Below are 17,119 nucleotides of genomic sequence, written 5' to 3' on the forward strand. Positions count from 1 at the left end.
ATTAAAAAGGTTGCTGCATCAGGTGTTAACTGTGGTGTTTACAAGATATTATTAAGGATATAATTAGTGGTTAGAGTTTGTTTTCTTATGGAGTTTTGATTTTTTCTTCTCAGCAGTGTTTTAAGACAGCGGTGCTCGTCTTTGCACAAACAGAACTACTGTTGCCTCCTTACAGGATGCAGACTAATGTTTCAGTCACATTATCAATACAGAGAACAATGCTATATTTTAAAGTATTTGGTTGAAGCAAAGCTGTTGTAGTTGTTTGTCATTTCTTAGAGAAAGAGAGGGATGTTTATAACCTCGGGATTCCCGGCAAACAAGCGTGCTTCCACTGGAGACACACCCAATTTTCATTCCTCTGTTATTACAGAGGAATGAAAACATTTGTGTAATCATTTCTAAGCAGTCAACTCAGACAAGCAGCCAGCCTATACAGAGGATCAAAGGCCATAAGTCTCCTTTTCTCTCTGTAGCACGTTGTTTTCTCGCCGTGGCAAAGTTCGTGCCATGAAATCTTGGTAACACGATCGCATTAGCTTCATAAAACTTGAAAACCCATGACAATAATCTATCCAGATTAGCTTTCACGTGGGGCTTTGACTTTGATGCTGACAGGTGGAGGATAATGTGACAAGTCGTCCTGTAAAAATAATAGCTGCTGCATGGAATTTAAAGATTTCTAATGTATATGCTGTTTCACCAATAAAACATGTTTTAATGTTTCGTTTCCAGCAAGTTTGTTGAGAGCAGCTATTTGAAATTATTCGTCTTCTATACACAAACTTTAAATTCAGAGATCTATTTAACAATTTAGTTTGCATGTCTGTGTTTGTATCTTGTGGCTCAGATGAGATTATAGAGCTGAGACGGCGTTGAAGGAGACGGAGTGAATGTCGCTGCAGCTGTTGGCTTTCTTTTCTTCTTCCAGTGACCGGCAAGTTTTTCAGATTTCACCTGTGAAATTAAAGATTTTCCTTCAACGAGGAGTTCAGCTTTTGTCACATTTACCTAAATGGCATAGCGAACTGTAATTGTCGGTGATTTAAACTAAGCCACTCTCCGTCACAGGTATTACACACAGGGACAGATAGTCAACCAAGTAACCAAGGATTAGTCCAATCCTTCTGTCCCCCTGCTGTTGCTGATTACATTCTGTAAAAAAAAAGCTCTTTACAGTCAAAATTTCTAATTTGAAGCTCAGCAACCTGTTGTGGTGTTTGTTTGCTAAAAACAATACATTCAACTATGATTAATCATGACACACCAACAACACAGGGGCTCATTTAGATGTTTTTTGGGACACAAAAAGGAACCCTGAAGTTGTGGTAATTAACCCCTCAGATTTTAACATCCTCCTGGTTGATCCAATTTAGAAGCTTTTGTGCTCACTGATTGTTTGTGTGAGCGACTTGTTAAGGAGGAGAAGAAACAAACATGCTGAAAGAGGGAAACAGAAGTCCAACTTGCATTTCCTGCAGACGCATGCTTTGATTTCGGCCCCACCGAAACACAATGGGAGGGCGACTGCCTCCCCTCCACAATGCACCAACAGGAAGAAGCACATTCACTGGATGGGAGAAAATACATTCCAGCGAGACTCAACGAGTTATCACAAAATGACAGAGTGAGACAACGGAGAGGATGTTTGTGTTTTTTCAAAGCACTTTTTTTTTTATTACAAATCATAAACAATCCAAAAAATGATGTGTATTCACATAATGCTTATTCGTCAGGAATAAATTCATTGATCATTCTGACGCTCAGTAAACACTCATTCCTTCACACACACACTGGCAGACTGTCAAAGCAGTCACCTTTTAATTGGGCTTTCCACCAGCCTGAAAACATTTGTCAGCTGCCATCTGTCTGTCTGTCTGTCTGTCTGTCTGGGACTCACCCCCCCCCCGACTCCCCTTTAAGACTCCAACACCTCTTACAGACTGGCACACCCTTTCTACACACACACAGACACACACATACGTAACACTGCTGGCTGTGATACAGATACTACAGTCTGGTGGGTATCACACCTCAAGTGCTTACAAATGAAAACACGAACAGCGGGGACAAATTCATGAGTAACACACTTCACCGGGACTTGAGGACAAGATTTCAAAAGCTCAGTATTTTGCATAAAAGTCCACAGGAGAACCACATGAGGATACGTGCAAATACATTCCACTTTTTAAATAAAAAAAGTTTGCTTTATGCTTGGTCCCTTGTATTAAACAGTTTTGCTTCCTTGCACCTGAAAGTTTGAGTGTGGTCAGACCCCCAAAACCACAAGTCTGACTGTTGTCTTCAGTCCTTACAATAGTCCACAGAGTCAGAGAGGACCTGAAGACGATCTGTGAGCAAGCACCCATCGCCGTACAGTTTTGATTCACCTGCATTGTTCTGCATTGTTCGCCTCTTCCCCAGCATGCATCTGGGCCCTCAGCTGTCGTCACACCTTCGTGGCCAGAGACTGAGCCTCCGTCTTCTGCGAGGACAGGGAGCCGGCGGGACTGGCGTGCAGGGCCTTCTTCAGGTGCAGCAGGCAAAGGCACTGGGATCTGAAGCGCAGGTCGAAGAAAGCGTACAGGAAGGGGTTGAGGCAGCTGTTGACGTAGGCCAGGCAGGTGGCGTAGGGGTGAGCAAGCAGCAGGAAGCGCAGGAAGTCGCAGGTGGCGGGGAAGAACTCCAGGTAGGAGAGGGCGTCGGCGCTCTTCACGATGTGGAAGGGCATCCAGCAGGCGGCGAACACCACCACCAGCGTGGTGATGATCTTCAGCAGCCTCCTCTTGCGTTGGTCCTCCTTGCGCAGGGTGTTGAAGTGGCGGGTGACGGTGCAGCCGATGAAGCCGTAGCACACCATCATCGCCAAGAAGGGGAGGAGGAAGCCCAGAGCGGAGGAGGAGATGCTGAGACCGGCGACCCACAGGTTCTCTTGCCTTTTCTTGGTCACCACCAGGCTGAAGTCCATGCCGCAGGTCGTGCGGTTGAAGGACGGGTCGCTGGTCGGGTCGTGCTTGGTGGTGCGGAAGAGCAGAGTCGGTGCAGCCAGGACACCAGACAGCACCCAGATGGCGGCCAGGCAGGCTTGCATGTGGCCACGGGTGCGCAGCTGGGTGCTGGACAGGGAGTGGACGATGGCCAGGTAGCGGTCGAAGCTCATGCAGGTGAGGCAGAAGACGCTGGCGTACATGTTGAGCAGCACCACGTAGCTGCTGATCTTGCACAGGGCCACTCCGAAGGGCCAGTGGTAGCCCAAGGCGGTGTACACGGCCCACAGAGGCAGAGTGACCACGAAGGTGAGGTCAGCCAGGGCCAGGTTGCCGATGTAGACGTCAGCAGCTCGCCTCTTGCCCTGGGCTCGCCACACGGTGTAGATCACCACTCCGTTCCCAGAGAGGCCGAGGATGAAGATAAGCATGTACAGCACCGGGATGACGGAGTACGACGGCGTCCACTCGGAATAGTCACACATGGTGGAGTTCTCCGACTCATCGTAGTCGTAGTACTCGTAAGGACCGTCAGTTGGCTCCATTTTTCTCTTCTTATTTGGTGCAGATAGATCCACAGCAGTTATCAGCACTCTGAAGTCTGTTGCTAATGTGAACTCTGCCCACCCTTATATACTACGCCCCCAGACTTGAACCCTCCCAGGACGCCCCCCTCCTCCTCCCCTCCCACTGCCCTCCTCCTCCTCTCTGCTCTGACGCTCTTTCACTGTGTACACGCCCACCTCTCTCTCTCCATTCATTTGATTTGTATACAACATAATATGGGTTGTAATGCTAGTATGTTTTTAGGATATGCACTCTTTTTCCTCACAGTTCGTGCACAAAATATGGGCAACAGGAATTGATCTAAAAATGTGAAAACTCTGTCCAAAGTATAAATCTTGAATCTTTTTGTTGTTCTAATTTCTCCCAGATATGAGTGCAACACTTTTGTTTAACTTTAAGGAACGAGAGTAGCCCATGAGTCAAGTCTGGGCATGACAAGTTTCATGAAGGAGTCAATTTCAATATCAATCGAGAGTCCCTCTGGTATCGGAGCACTCTGCTGAACTCCTAATGGGCTGCACTATTTGCATTTCTATGTCTGCTTTTTCATGTCTGTACATGCTCAGACAAGTAGAACCTCAAACTAAAGACAAAATAAAGATTAGCTTTAATGAACTGCAGGTTAAACAAGACTTTAACCTCAGAACTTTAATTAAAAATATACAATAATGCCAAGACTTAACACAAAGAAAACATGCTTAGAAACATGTTTTATAGTCTTCAGTTGAAGTACAAAATTATATTTCCATTCCATTTTAACTTTTTTAAAGACAATTTGAACAAATTAGCAAGATTTAATAATAGTAAAGTTTAGGTTTTAAGTGCCTAATGAACAACTAAATTGATAAATAACAGCCAGTATGATACATAACAAAATGATTAATTAAGGGCAGGGGTAGCATATAATATAAACAAAGACATACATCAATAAATACTACAAAATAAGATCTGATATGTTTTTATCATTAGGGCTGTTAATCGATTAAAATATTTTATCAAGATTAATCGCCAATTAATCACACATTTTTTTATCTGCTCAAAATGTACCTTAAAGGGAGATTTGTCAAGTATTTAATACTCTTAACATGGGAGTGGGCAAATATGCTTGTTTTATGAAAATGTATGTATATATTTATTATTGGTAATTAATTAACAACACAAAACAATGTCAAATATTGTCCAGAAACCCTCACAGGTACTGCATTTAGCATAAAAAAATATGCTCAACATGGCAAACTCAAGCCCAACAGGCAACAACAGCTGTCATTGTGTCAGTGTGCTGACTTGACTATGACTTGCCCCAAACTGCATGTGATTATCATAAAGTGGGCATGTCTGTAAAGGGGAGACTCGTGGGTACCCATAGAACTCATTTTCATTCACATATCTTGAGGTCAGAGGTCAAGGGACCCCTTTGAAAATGACCATGCCAGTTTTTCCTCGCCAAAATTTAGCATAAGTTTGAAGCGCTATTTAACATAAGCTAGTATAACATGGTTGGTACCAATGGATTCATTAGGCTTTCTAGTTTCATATGATACCAGTATCTTCACTCTAGCTTTAAAAGTGAGCTGCTACAACCTAAAAATCGCAAGTTGTGTTAATGCGTTAAAGAAATTAGTGGTGTTAAAACACATTTGCGTTAACTTGTTATTATCGTGTTTGACAGCCCTAGTATTTATATTAAAGTCCTGGCTTTGGCTTTATTATTAAAAACGTATTCTAAAACTCAAGTGCATTTTATAAAGACAAGCAAAACTGTAATGTAATATAACTGTAATGTGATTTCTTTCCTCACTACTGGCATTATTTTGTGCACGTTTTGAACTTGCAGCCGAACATTGTTTTAAGTTGCACAACTTTATAAATAAATTCTAGTGGGGAAAGTTCCCAAAGATACCAAATATGTCTGCATTTTGGGGGAATGCGTACAAAATGATGCACAAGATATTTCTATATGATTGAATGGTGCCACCATAAAAAAACATGCCTGAATATTTAGCTGTAAACATCCTTTAGCATAGCTTCAATGAAGAGTTGTAACAAGCTGGTACAGAATATATGTGTGATACTGGAATAAAGTCATGTTTTTCAACTTTAAAGAAGGGAAACAAAAAGTGGAGGACGCCATGTTAAGAGGCTATACAAGTAACACTCTTCCTCTCTTTCCCTTCTTTGCTGTCCCTTGGGTGTATTTGTCGTCCCAGGTGGGTCGGCTCAGTCTTCAGTCTGCTCCGTCTCTCAGCAGAGAGGCAGCGGTGGCGCCGGGGCACCGACCTTTAGACACAACTACTGTATCACTCAACAAATCTTTTCCTCCACTGATCCCTTCCTCCACCCCTCCATCCTCCTCCTCCTCCTCTCCCCACTCATCTCCGCCTTCCTCTGATTATGAAGATGAGGATTGATTCCCGTCTTCCCCTCCGCTGCTTTCACCAACGTCATTTACTCTCAGTGAACTGCTTGTTGTTGCCAATTATTGTGATGCGATCTTGGGGCATTTGTTGATCAAACTGTGATTGTGATTGTGTTTACGTGCCTCCTCCTCCTGAACTCTGTCCTCTCTCGCTGCGCTTGATTGTCCGTTCAGCTCTTAGTCCGTCCGGCAGAACAGGAAAAAAAGCATAAAGGGAGCTTCCTATCTGTGCTCTGGCAGGACTGAAGTCTGTTTTTAGCAGTGTTCGCTGACGGGGATGTGAATATAAAGCTAAATAAAACATCAGGCCTTGTTGAATACATCAATCCACCCACTCACTTTTCCCCAAAATCCCCTCATCAGCCTTTATGGAGCAGCTTAACAATCCCAATTCTTCCTCTTTTTGGCATTTAGGAGCGACAAGTTCCAATTGGACTGAGCTTGAACCTCCATCTTTTCATTCAGCATATCAGAGACCCCGTTTCCACCACATCTCAGCTTGTGTTTTTCCTCCTAATAGCCCACCTGTGTCTCAAATTGATTGTTGTTGCTGTCCTCCCATGTGTGGCCCCTTGCTGTAAACCACACACCATGAAGGCACCGAGGGCATTCCTCGTGTTTATGCACTCTTATTTAACCACACCAAGGCGTTTCACCCATCCTTCATCATTCATTCGACTGCCATCCATCAGCGATGAGTCAGTAACAGACAGCATATCCGGGGGACATGGGAAAAGATGAGTTCTTACTTCTCAAAATATACACAAAGACACACAAACACACACACTACAGTGACTGTCTGCACGCTGCAGAGCTTCTCTTTGATCCTTTGTGTCGTGAGTGGTTGCGAGTTTATGAGTTTTTGGTGATACTCGCAGCGCCCCCAAAAGAGCGTGAGGTGTGTGTTTGTGTTGTTTAGGTGTGTTTGTGTGTGTGAAGGTTGGTGGTGGGGGTTTGACAGTTGTTTGATGTGTGTGTTAAGCTGTCACAGACCACATACATGGCACCCCCCCCCCCCTGCACTGAGACAGCTGGTTCCTTGAGGCTTTGTTTGCAATCTGACCAACTCTGAGTCAGGCTACGAGCTCTTCGGAAAAATTCATGATATCACACGTCCGACCTGATAGCAGCTCGGCAGCCCCGATGATAGACGGACCCTCGGGGTAACACCTGAGCCATCTGCACAGTTTACATTACCAATCGCATCAACAGTCTGATCTGCTCTTTTAATTATATCAACGCCGTCAAAGCCAACACCTCCAGAAACTCGGCTGGAGAGCTTGAACATTTGGGGCGTCGTTACCGCCTGCCCGACTCCCCTACTCTCCCTTTAGTATTTTCAGCAAAGACGACGAGGTGATTGACACCAGCTTGTTAAGACACAAAGGCCACCAGGATGGGAGAGGTTCACACCTTTTCTTACAGTTTCAGTGAAGACTAATGTGGCTTCAGCTAGAGGTTTACAGCCCTTTGCATGGATGAAACAGTTCTGAACTATCTGTAACTGACACACCAGCAACGTACTAGTGGCATGTGAGAAAATGTTTTTCTCTTGCAGTGTCTCTTGAAGCTGGCGCAAAGAATAGGATCGGGTATGATTCGACTGGACGGGGAAGGACGGCAGGGCAGCGTAGAATGGGACTGGGCATGCCAGGACAGATTCAAATGAAGGGGTTGTCTGGGCTGACGGATTCATGCCAGATTTGATGAATGCTGCAGCATAATTGTCCCATGTAAACTAATTTGATTTCCAAGTACTGGAACTGGCCAAGAACAGATTCTTAGTCCAAACTGGCCCAGGTCCTTAACCCAGAAACCACCACCAATTCTAGCAGCCATAAACTGAATGGGCCAGATCTGGCTCACATTTGGTCCACTGGTGCCAAAGCACAGAAGTAAGCTGTCGAAATTGGCTCAAATCTGAATCTTACCATGATAATGTTATAACTAGTAATGAGTACTGCACATAGATTATGTTATCTACTGCTTCTTCTTTTCTTAAATCATAGATTTGCCAACAATTATCCACTTGGCTTGTCGTTTTCAGATCCTACGTGTTACTCCTTTTGAAAGGTCAGGAAGCAGCTATGGTGCAGTCTTCTTATCATAGACTGTATATAAGAACTGGACGTAGCCACCATGACGTCACCCATTGGTTTGTGGACTGCTGTTTTGAAGCCTCAAGTTCGGCAATTTGGCCAGCGCCATCTTGTTTTTTTGCAACCAGAAGAGACACTACAGGGTGGCGCCAAGTACAACCGAACGCTGAATAAGACATTTTTAGGTGACCAAAAAGGTTATAAATAGGTTTCATTAACTGAAAACTGTGAAAAGGTTAAAGTTGTAAGACGAAAATATGGACCACTTCCAGACCGGACAACGCCGTGGTGGCGACCTGTCAATCAGAGGTAGCCACGCCCTGCTTTATGGTCTATTTGACTCTAAATGGCACCATAATTTACTAAATGAACATCAAGCTGTATTGAAGAAGACTTGAAACTAACGAAGACCATAAACTCATGTTTACAATGTTTACTGAGGTAATAAATCAAGTGAGAAGTAGGGTCATTTTCTTGTAGACTTCTATACAATCAGACTTCTTTTTGCAACCAGAGGAGTCGCCCCCTGCTGGCTATTAGAAAGAATGCAAGCTTAAGGCACTTCAGCATTGGCCTCACTTTTCAGACCCTGGACTGCTTCTTATATGATAACATGCGCTCTCTTGACCTCACTCAGCACACAAGATGTTTTCATGACCTTGCTGACCCCACTGCGCTGCAGTCCCTCACACATCCAGGGCAACAGCAGCTATTCTGAATCAGCAGCCACCGCACACATGGATGTCCAATCTCTATTTGTGGGTTATGCAACCGGAGGACTCTGTTGATATAAACCTTCCTGCTTTCAAGATGTTGTTGTCTTCTCGTGCCAGTAAAGCAGCTGGACAGAAATGTTTATCAAATATAAAAGGTGAGGATAGGAGAGGGAAATCCCAAACAGTTTTTACGAAAAGGTATAAATAGCTCAGACTTCAGGGTCACCATTATAACTATTAGAGAAAGGCGGGCGCCTCCTCGTCTCTCTCACGCAGGACAGCTGAGGAGAGTTTAAATCAGAGCGAGATCATTTATCATTATAGTAGCGGTGAGGTAACACTGCTGCTGCAAGTCATCATGACAACTGGGGTTTGTTTACAAAGCGGACAAAGAGTTGTATCAGTGTTTGTTTCCACTTCCTGTCTGGCACAGGATAAAATTAGGATTACATACAACATGCTTGACATAAGCTTAGGGATGAAGAGAAGATGACGAGTGATTAGCACCTTTCTCACTCACTGTAATCATAAAACTGTTCACGTTTAGTATGTTCATTGTGGGAATGCTGATTCAACATTAGTATTCACCCAGTATTGTTCTTCTAAGGTTTATTCAACTTCTTCAATCAACTATTTTCAGCAATGCTTTGCAATAAATTTCAGCTGTCAGCATTCCCACGCATTTTCAGCAGGAAATGCATTTTCTAGTTATTATTTGGTGTTGTTTTAAAGCACCAGACTTTGCGACTTTGGAGTTTATGTCTGCCTGCAAGCCAACCAGACTAGGTGTGCATTTCCCCTCAGTTAGTAGCTAATCTAGCTCAATAGAAAAAAATGAGAGAAAGTAGACCTACAAATCTGGTGCATTAAAGCACAATTAGGACCAAGAGAGTAGAAAGCATCCTGCGCTCCTCTCACATCTTACTTTTTCTACCTATTTGGATTATTCTGTTCAGTATTGTGGAATAAAACAATGGACTAATGTTACACTCAGGATGCTGAGCAGGGACAACAACTGTTGAGTGATACATCCACATTTAGTCTTTATTAACTTAAATTATAGTTATGAAGAGATCAGTCCGACTGTTAGATTAATGTGTTGTTTAACTGCCTGTTTATCTCGGCACCTGCGTGTGTGCACATTTTGACCCTGGCACTAGCAAGACGCAGGGCGTGCCTTAGGAGTTATCTGTAGCCTCCAGTACCTCCTCATTTCACTACAGAAACCAAAATAAGGTGTCAGCTGGCTGGAGAAGATCACTAGATAACAACCTACTTGCTCTTGGCTATATCGTATGTTATTTCCAGTAAATAAAATAAAACGTGTGTTTTCTGATAAAAAAACACACGTACGAATGCAGGAAGATAACAAGTACTACTAACCCATCTTTGAAGTGGTTACGTCTTCAGCTCTAGTCTGATCTGGAGCTCACAGCTGATATGTTCCTGGTTTGTTTACATGATGTAACAGAAGTACAGATTTAACATAGTCAGTTTATTTCTTTCATGAAACATGATAATGTTGAAGATACACTTAATAAAGGCTATATGAGGTGAAAAAAATGCCCCCCCCTGTCAAAGCTGAGTGCCCGTCCGCCCCTAATACTCTGGCGCCGACCCTGGTACAGCCTCACAGAGCTGCTAGCATGGCTGTATGTAGAGTCTTAGAGTTTGAAAATTAATATATGCACATAGCTAAAGTTTGCTAACATTAGCCACCATAAGCTACTGGTCAAACCAGACAAAGTAAGGCTGTAACCTTAACCAAGGTTGTACAAAACCCCTCAGTGTACTAAATTGAGCAATGGTGCGTTTATTGCTTATGTATTTAAAGGGGACATATCACGTTTTCAGTGCCTGTTCACATACATTTGGGTATCTGGAGTGCTTACCAACCCACAAACTAAAATAAGACAAAGTCAGTCTTTTGTTGGCTGCTTAGATCAGAAAACATGTGATTCAACAAGCCATTCATATTTGGAATATACCGTCTACAGCATGATATGTCCCCTTTAACATTTACAAACTTTACTTTCAAAATGCTTTTATACTACATCTGTGAAGCTGTTAGATTTTGATGCAACTTTATGGTCAATTTGAGGCCATCGTTAGTGATTGTTCATATCATCATAAGGTGTACATAATATTTTGTCCTGCTCATACTTCTCGCCCATATATGGATGGGACATAACAGCATGAATTACAAATCCAATGCTCAGAACTTAGTTTATAATTTACCCACATTTTCAAGTGCACCGTTTGACTTTTGTCTATGTTATGCATGCCACACTGAAGGCATAGCATGCTTTATTGCATACCAGCAACTGAATTTAGAGCAATATCTCATGCTTCAAATTTAAATACGACAACCCAAACCACTTGTGAAGAACAGAGATAAAGCCTCCCTGCTGTCTAAACACCAGGATGCTGCAGTAAAACCTGCACCCACATTTCCCTCTTCCTGTGAGGAACGTCCAGCAGGCAAAAAAACTTCCCTCTGCTGCACTCCTCCTCCTCCTCCTCCTCCTCCTCCTCCTCCTCCTCTTCCTCCTCCTCCTGGATATAAGACTGATATTATTCACAAAGTCGTGTGAAACAGCCACGGGTCAGAGAACAGGAGGTAAAGTCTAGAAACAGTGTGAATTATTCTAAATGCGCTGCAGGATTTACAAAGTCTTTTATCCTTCACATGTAACATGAACTGTTTTATGGATTTTTATGGCTGTCCCAACTTCACAGAGTTTTGAAAGGCAAGCCTCCAGTTTAGTCTCAAGGCTGAGAGATGTACACACACACACACATACACACACGTGCAAGAAATGCACTCCACAATCCCACAAGTTCACACACACTATGTAACACCCATGACTACGCTGGACGCAATACAATAAGCTATTGTAACCTCAAACCAAAGGTCTTGACGCCCATATGCTTTTGTCATTAGTCTCAATTATAACAGGCTATGAGGTCACTCACTGATGTGTGCTAACACATACATCCTTTACTCTCTCTCTCTCACACACACACACACACACACACACACACACACACATAATGCAAGTATGAATTCTGGCTATTTTGTTGCAGCCAAAGTTGTAATAATCCAAATGATCCTTTAAAAGGCGGGGTTATCTGCGCTCTTGTCCATTGTTTTCAAATGGAAACGCCCACTCAGCCGCAGCAAAAAGCAGCGACGTATGTTAACAAAGTAAGCTAATCGAAGCTAATCAATAAGGTTATGAATAATGTGAACGCTAGCACCAGCTGAGTCAAAGTCAGCTGTACTAAGTTTGGAAATAACTGAAAGGGTTAGTTCGGATTTTTTGAAGTGGGGTTGTTTGTAGACTTGCGCGTGTTGCGAAGAAAAATTACTGCTTTTGTGAATGTAGTCTGGTGTAAACTAGTTGTGTACTCAAAGTTTACTACTCTTACATTTAAAGTATACTTTTATAAACTAAAAAGTGGGCCAATTTATTCCTAAGTTCACTTACAAGTATACTAGTAGTACATTGATATTATTATACTTACAATGTATACATAAAGTGTACTTGGGATAATACTTGAACTATACTTAAGTTTACTTCATAAAATAAACTTGAAGTATACTTCTTTTTGTAAGGGTGCAGAAACCTACATCAGGTCACATGTGAAAAAGGTTTTTTAGAACGACTTGGGAAAATAACATTTTGACGCTAAAACAAACATACTTTGACCAGAATTTCAATGTTCGGATTTGAATACATAAGGAGCACCACTGGAAAGTTACAGAATGATATAGAAACCTATATAACATCATAATAATAATAATATAATAATAATGGACTCGCGCTTTGATAATTTTCACAATGGTACACTTATTTTCTCTCTTTCAAGAAAAACCTCCCGTTCTTTTCTTTGTTGGTCTTTTTATCTGTCTGCTTCTCTCACTGTTATCACAGGCTGCTCGTGTCTCTCCTGCTGACCATCAATATCAGCCTGTCCTAGTTAAGTCTAGCCCAGGTTTATCAGGGCAGGGCTCTCTCACACATACATATATGCACACACAGCAACACACTCACAGCCCTATCCCCCCTCCTCCTCCTGTGTATCCTCTCTGAGCCGCCGGCTTCCTTGATGGAGAAAAAGGGGACTAGATGGACGGGAAGAGAGGAGACAGCGGGTACGTGACACAACAATGGCAGGAAGTGACTTCAGATCAATACAGATTAGTGCAAACGCACACCAACGCAGCAGCACCGAGCTCACAAACATCCCCGCTGAAGAGATAAACATGCAACACAAACAGTGCCAAATATATGTTGCAAGGCCACCAGCAGCTTCACTCATAATTGTTTACAGGACTTTTCTTCTTCTCTCATTACCAACAAATGAGGTTACGACAACATTTTCTTCATTCTGTGAGGATTATCGCAATTTAATCACAATTACTGGGTAAATACCCTCAATTACTGTAATCATACGTTAAATCCAAAATGATTCAACTACAAAGAATCGCTGCTGTGGTTATTTTTGTTGCTTCATAATTCCAATGTGCTGATTGATAATCCGCCACGAGCTGACAGCTTTAACGGCAACAAAAACAGGCCTGCTTATTTATTTCTGTCAACACTAAATAATTAGAAAAAATACTTATTTAAACACAAGCCAAAGTGAATTACGACGCTGCAAATAAACATGTAACAACACATGCGCATTGAAGCATGAAAACAAGTCAAGAAACCTCCAAAATAAAAGCAAGTAGTGTGCAGGGAGTTGAAAGAGTCAACAGTGGGTGCAGCTGGAGAGGGGGAAAGGCTGTTCAGCAGTTCAGAGGTCACAACAAGGTCCCTAAAACAGAAAACCTGATAGGTCTGGAGGGTGTATAATGTGTCACCAGGAGCCTGCTCGACTTCAAACATACTGAAATCAAGCGGAAAGAAGTCAGAAGATCTGTATTGTGGATCAGCTGCAAACTGACCAAACACCAAAGTACAGAGACTCGGAGTAAGATTGAGAATATAACAAAAAGTATGACTTTGTCCTGCAGGTCTTTAAATGAGAGGATAGACTTTGATATATCATTTATAAAAAAAAACGGATTTTACTTGTGCACTGACTTAAAACTACAGGAGACAAAAGTTGTTTAACATCATTTCACTGCATCTCTGTTTTATCTTTTGTGTTTTATAGCTCCAGCTATGGACCATTTATATATATTATAAGAAATTACTTAAATTTCAGTACTGGGAGAATCATTGGGCCTCATGCAATAACATTTTCGTATTCTTGTCTTAACTTTCTTTTACTTTTTTTTCGTACCGTGGGCTCGTACAAGTGTCCCACGTCAGATTCAGCAAACGGTTCCAGTTTGAGATGTTCTTATTGATAATGTAGTGTTATACAATAGCATCAGTGGCCAATTTAAGTCAATGATGATATCGTTAGGCTATATGAATACATTTGTAATTATATTATAACTCGAATTGCAGAGTCAAACAGGATGTCAACATAATTATGAAGTGTAATTTATGTAGGATTTTCAAACTCAAAATTGCTTCAAAGTAATGAATTATGCAATACATTAGTGAAAAACGTTGTATAACAGCAGACTAACTGCACAGGACTCCTACGACAGGTCTGGACCACTCGTAAATTGTGTTGGCGCCTAAGAGGAAATTAAAAATACGAGAAAATTGGTGAATGTGGCAAGTTCTCCTAAATCCCTCGTACAAAGCACTTAAAAACAAATCAGTTCATACGAGTGGTTTTGCATGAGGCCCTTAAAGGTGGAGTCTGCGATTCTAATCTTATACACTTTTGTATTTTATGTAAATTTTGAGAATATCTCCTCAAGTTCGCTAGCTGCCCGTTCTGTATGTTCAACCACAGCCCTGGCTCTGTAAATTGGAAACAAACAAAGTGGCTCGGGCTGAACCACACAACACTATTCCTGCCAGGACAGAAGAAAGGCTGTGGATGTATAAAGAGAAAGGCAGTGGGACCGAGAGGGACGGTAAATGCTAATGTTCTGAAGGAACACTGACAGGGGGGGGGGTATCTGTTTGGGTGTTGAGATCAAATATCAACAATCTTTCTCCAAAATCGCAGACTCTGTTGAATTTGACTATGAAACACTGTTTGAGCAGACAGGAACAATGACTTGGACGTGGATCTGAAGTGGCTCAGCAGTAGCTCTTATGATGATTCATGATTCTGCTTGGACTATAAGAGATCAGGGGGATCCCAGTCTGGAACCAAACAGGTGTGCGTTATCATTTCCTATTACGAATCATAACCCAGTGTCAAAAACCCTGATGGATCTGAGATCATTAGGGGCTACTTGTCCAGCTACCGTTATCCTGAGGAGAACCATAAAAGGACAAACACACATCCTGTCCACTGTCCACTGAACGAGCATCTGTCTGACCCCTGACACCTTCCACTCCGACTCTGCTTCCTGTCCCACACGTGCAGCTCTGCTACTTGAAACTTTTCATCAAAGCCTTCCCCCCAAAACATGGAAAAGTCCCAAATAGGAAGGCCAAAGAGGTCTAGACAAAAAAATCTCATCATGCATACAAACACAAACTGCAGAAATGGCATGGCAGCCGCAATCCAATTTAACAATTCAGACTATTATCAACGGGTCACAGTTGTGTTTTTTGTTTTGTGCCCCTGACCTGTACCCCTTCTTATCCCTTCTTCGGGCAGAGGGCATGATGGGGGGTGGCAGGCCCGAGGATAAAGGTGCAGACCCTCGGCCCTTGTTACCAAAAAGCTTTAGAGGAGCTTTACAGCTCATGAAGCCAGACTTTAATCTGCCAGACGCTTCACACATATGTTCTCATGAGATCATCCACCTCGCTATACTTGCCAACCCCCCAATAAACAGCTACAGTGTATAAACAGACATCACATGGGTGGGGTATCTGTTTACACACACATACAGTGTATGAGCTTTGGATATAGTTGTACAATCAAAAAATATAGAGTTACGCAGTCAGAACTTTTTTTGTACTAAAAAGTAAAACTTGAGTGGAGATTCATTCTTGACACCAGAATATTTTACCACAGAGCAGAAGTACAAGTAAACTTTTCATAGATGTACCATAACAGGCAAATATCTGACCTAGAGGTATACATTTTGATCAACCAGAGAGGTTAAGAAATTTTCTAGTAGTTTAAGGTACAAATTTGTGCCTAGTCTGCTGGTGGTGGTTTGGCGTCATGAAATTCAGATGATCGTGTTCACTGGTGGGAAGCAGGTGAGGGATCTTGTCCTCCAACAGCACTAGTTAAAAGGTGCTATTGATAATATTCACTTAGACACTAGATGTAACCTTCTTCCTTCCCTGTTCCATTGCATTCACTGCACAACAAATGTGAACAGTGAACATTGAACAGGCCTGTTTGTTGCACAACCTGTATATTTTATGGTCGGGTGTAATGACTCAGATAGACATTATGCCAAGTGATGAATCTTTCTGGGAAAAGAATAATTAAATATTTAGCTATACGCCTACATTAGGTGTGTGTGTGTGTGTGTGTGTGTGTAGTTTTGCTGCCGTAGTTTCAGCTGGGAAATCAGCTGTTCTAGCGGCGGAGCATCGTAAAAAACACTTCAGTCAAACTCGACAGAAACAAAATGAAACTCACCAAAACCGTCTTTGTAAGTCTTTGGTTTGGTCAAAATAAACCCTTATTTCACTTATTTTTCAGTCGGCCACCCACTTCTAGATCCCCTCTGATGTGCATCTACATTATACATTGTTTGAGGGAACTATAACGTTACGTAACTGGACGCAACCGTCACTAATGCTAAGATGCGAACGTGGCTCCTCAGGTACTGACGCTGTTATTTTTCTCATTTTGACAATCTGACTGGTGACAACACATTAGTTAAGGTTGTAAGGACTGTGGCTGTTGGTGTCGTTGGTTTATACTGGGAGAAATGGCTGCTCCAGATTGGAAGAAATGCACCAAAACACGAGATTTCCTCAATCTTATGAGAGTGTACCATGATGTTCTTGTATGCAACATTGCCCCAGCAACAAGCTGTTGTGCTACAAAAAGCTACAAATACGGCTCCACTCTTTTCTGAGAGTGCGGTTATAGGGGCACGTCTGGGTCACGTCTTCTCCTCCTCTGCAGACTCGCCATAAAGCCAGTCTCCCATTACACCCACTCTGGTCTCCGCTGTCAATGAGCACCAGCACAGGGAGAGACAGACAGGTGGGGGTTAGGATGGGGTCCGGTGGGGTTGGGGTGGGTTTGGATTGAGGTGAAGAAGGGTGGAGTTGGGGTAAAAAGCTGGCATTGTTTACAGATAGTGAAAGGCACAAAAGCGATGATGAG

The 17,119-nt window shown here is 42.5% G+C and overlaps 1 protein-coding gene across 1 annotated transcript; it reads right to left on the reverse strand.

The window, feature by feature from the left end:
* Positions 1 to 1,647: 1,647 nt before the first annotated feature.
* aplnrb (apelin receptor b) lies at positions 1,648 to 3,599 on the reverse strand. Its single transcript, XM_074617916.1, has one exon. The coding sequence runs from the start codon at positions 3,530 to 3,532 to the stop codon at positions 2,450 to 2,452; it is 1,083 nt and encodes a 360-aa protein (XP_074474017.1). The 5' UTR covers positions 3,533 to 3,599; the 3' UTR covers positions 1,648 to 2,449.
* Between the last annotated feature and the right edge of the window lie 13,520 nt (positions 3,600 to 17,119).

Source organism: Sebastes fasciatus, chromosome 19, assembly GCF_043250625.1.
Source record: "Sebastes fasciatus isolate fSebFas1 chromosome 19, fSebFas1.pri, whole genome shotgun sequence".
In the NCBI taxonomy this organism is placed as follows: Eukaryota; Metazoa; Chordata; class Actinopteri; order Perciformes; family Sebastidae; genus Sebastes; species Sebastes fasciatus.

What these genes read in the sequence shown, in the direction of transcription:
- aplnrb (XM_074617916.1), bottom strand. Translation starts at nt 3,532, where the DNA reads ATGGAGCCAACTGACGGTCCTTACGAGTACTACGACTACGATGAGTCG.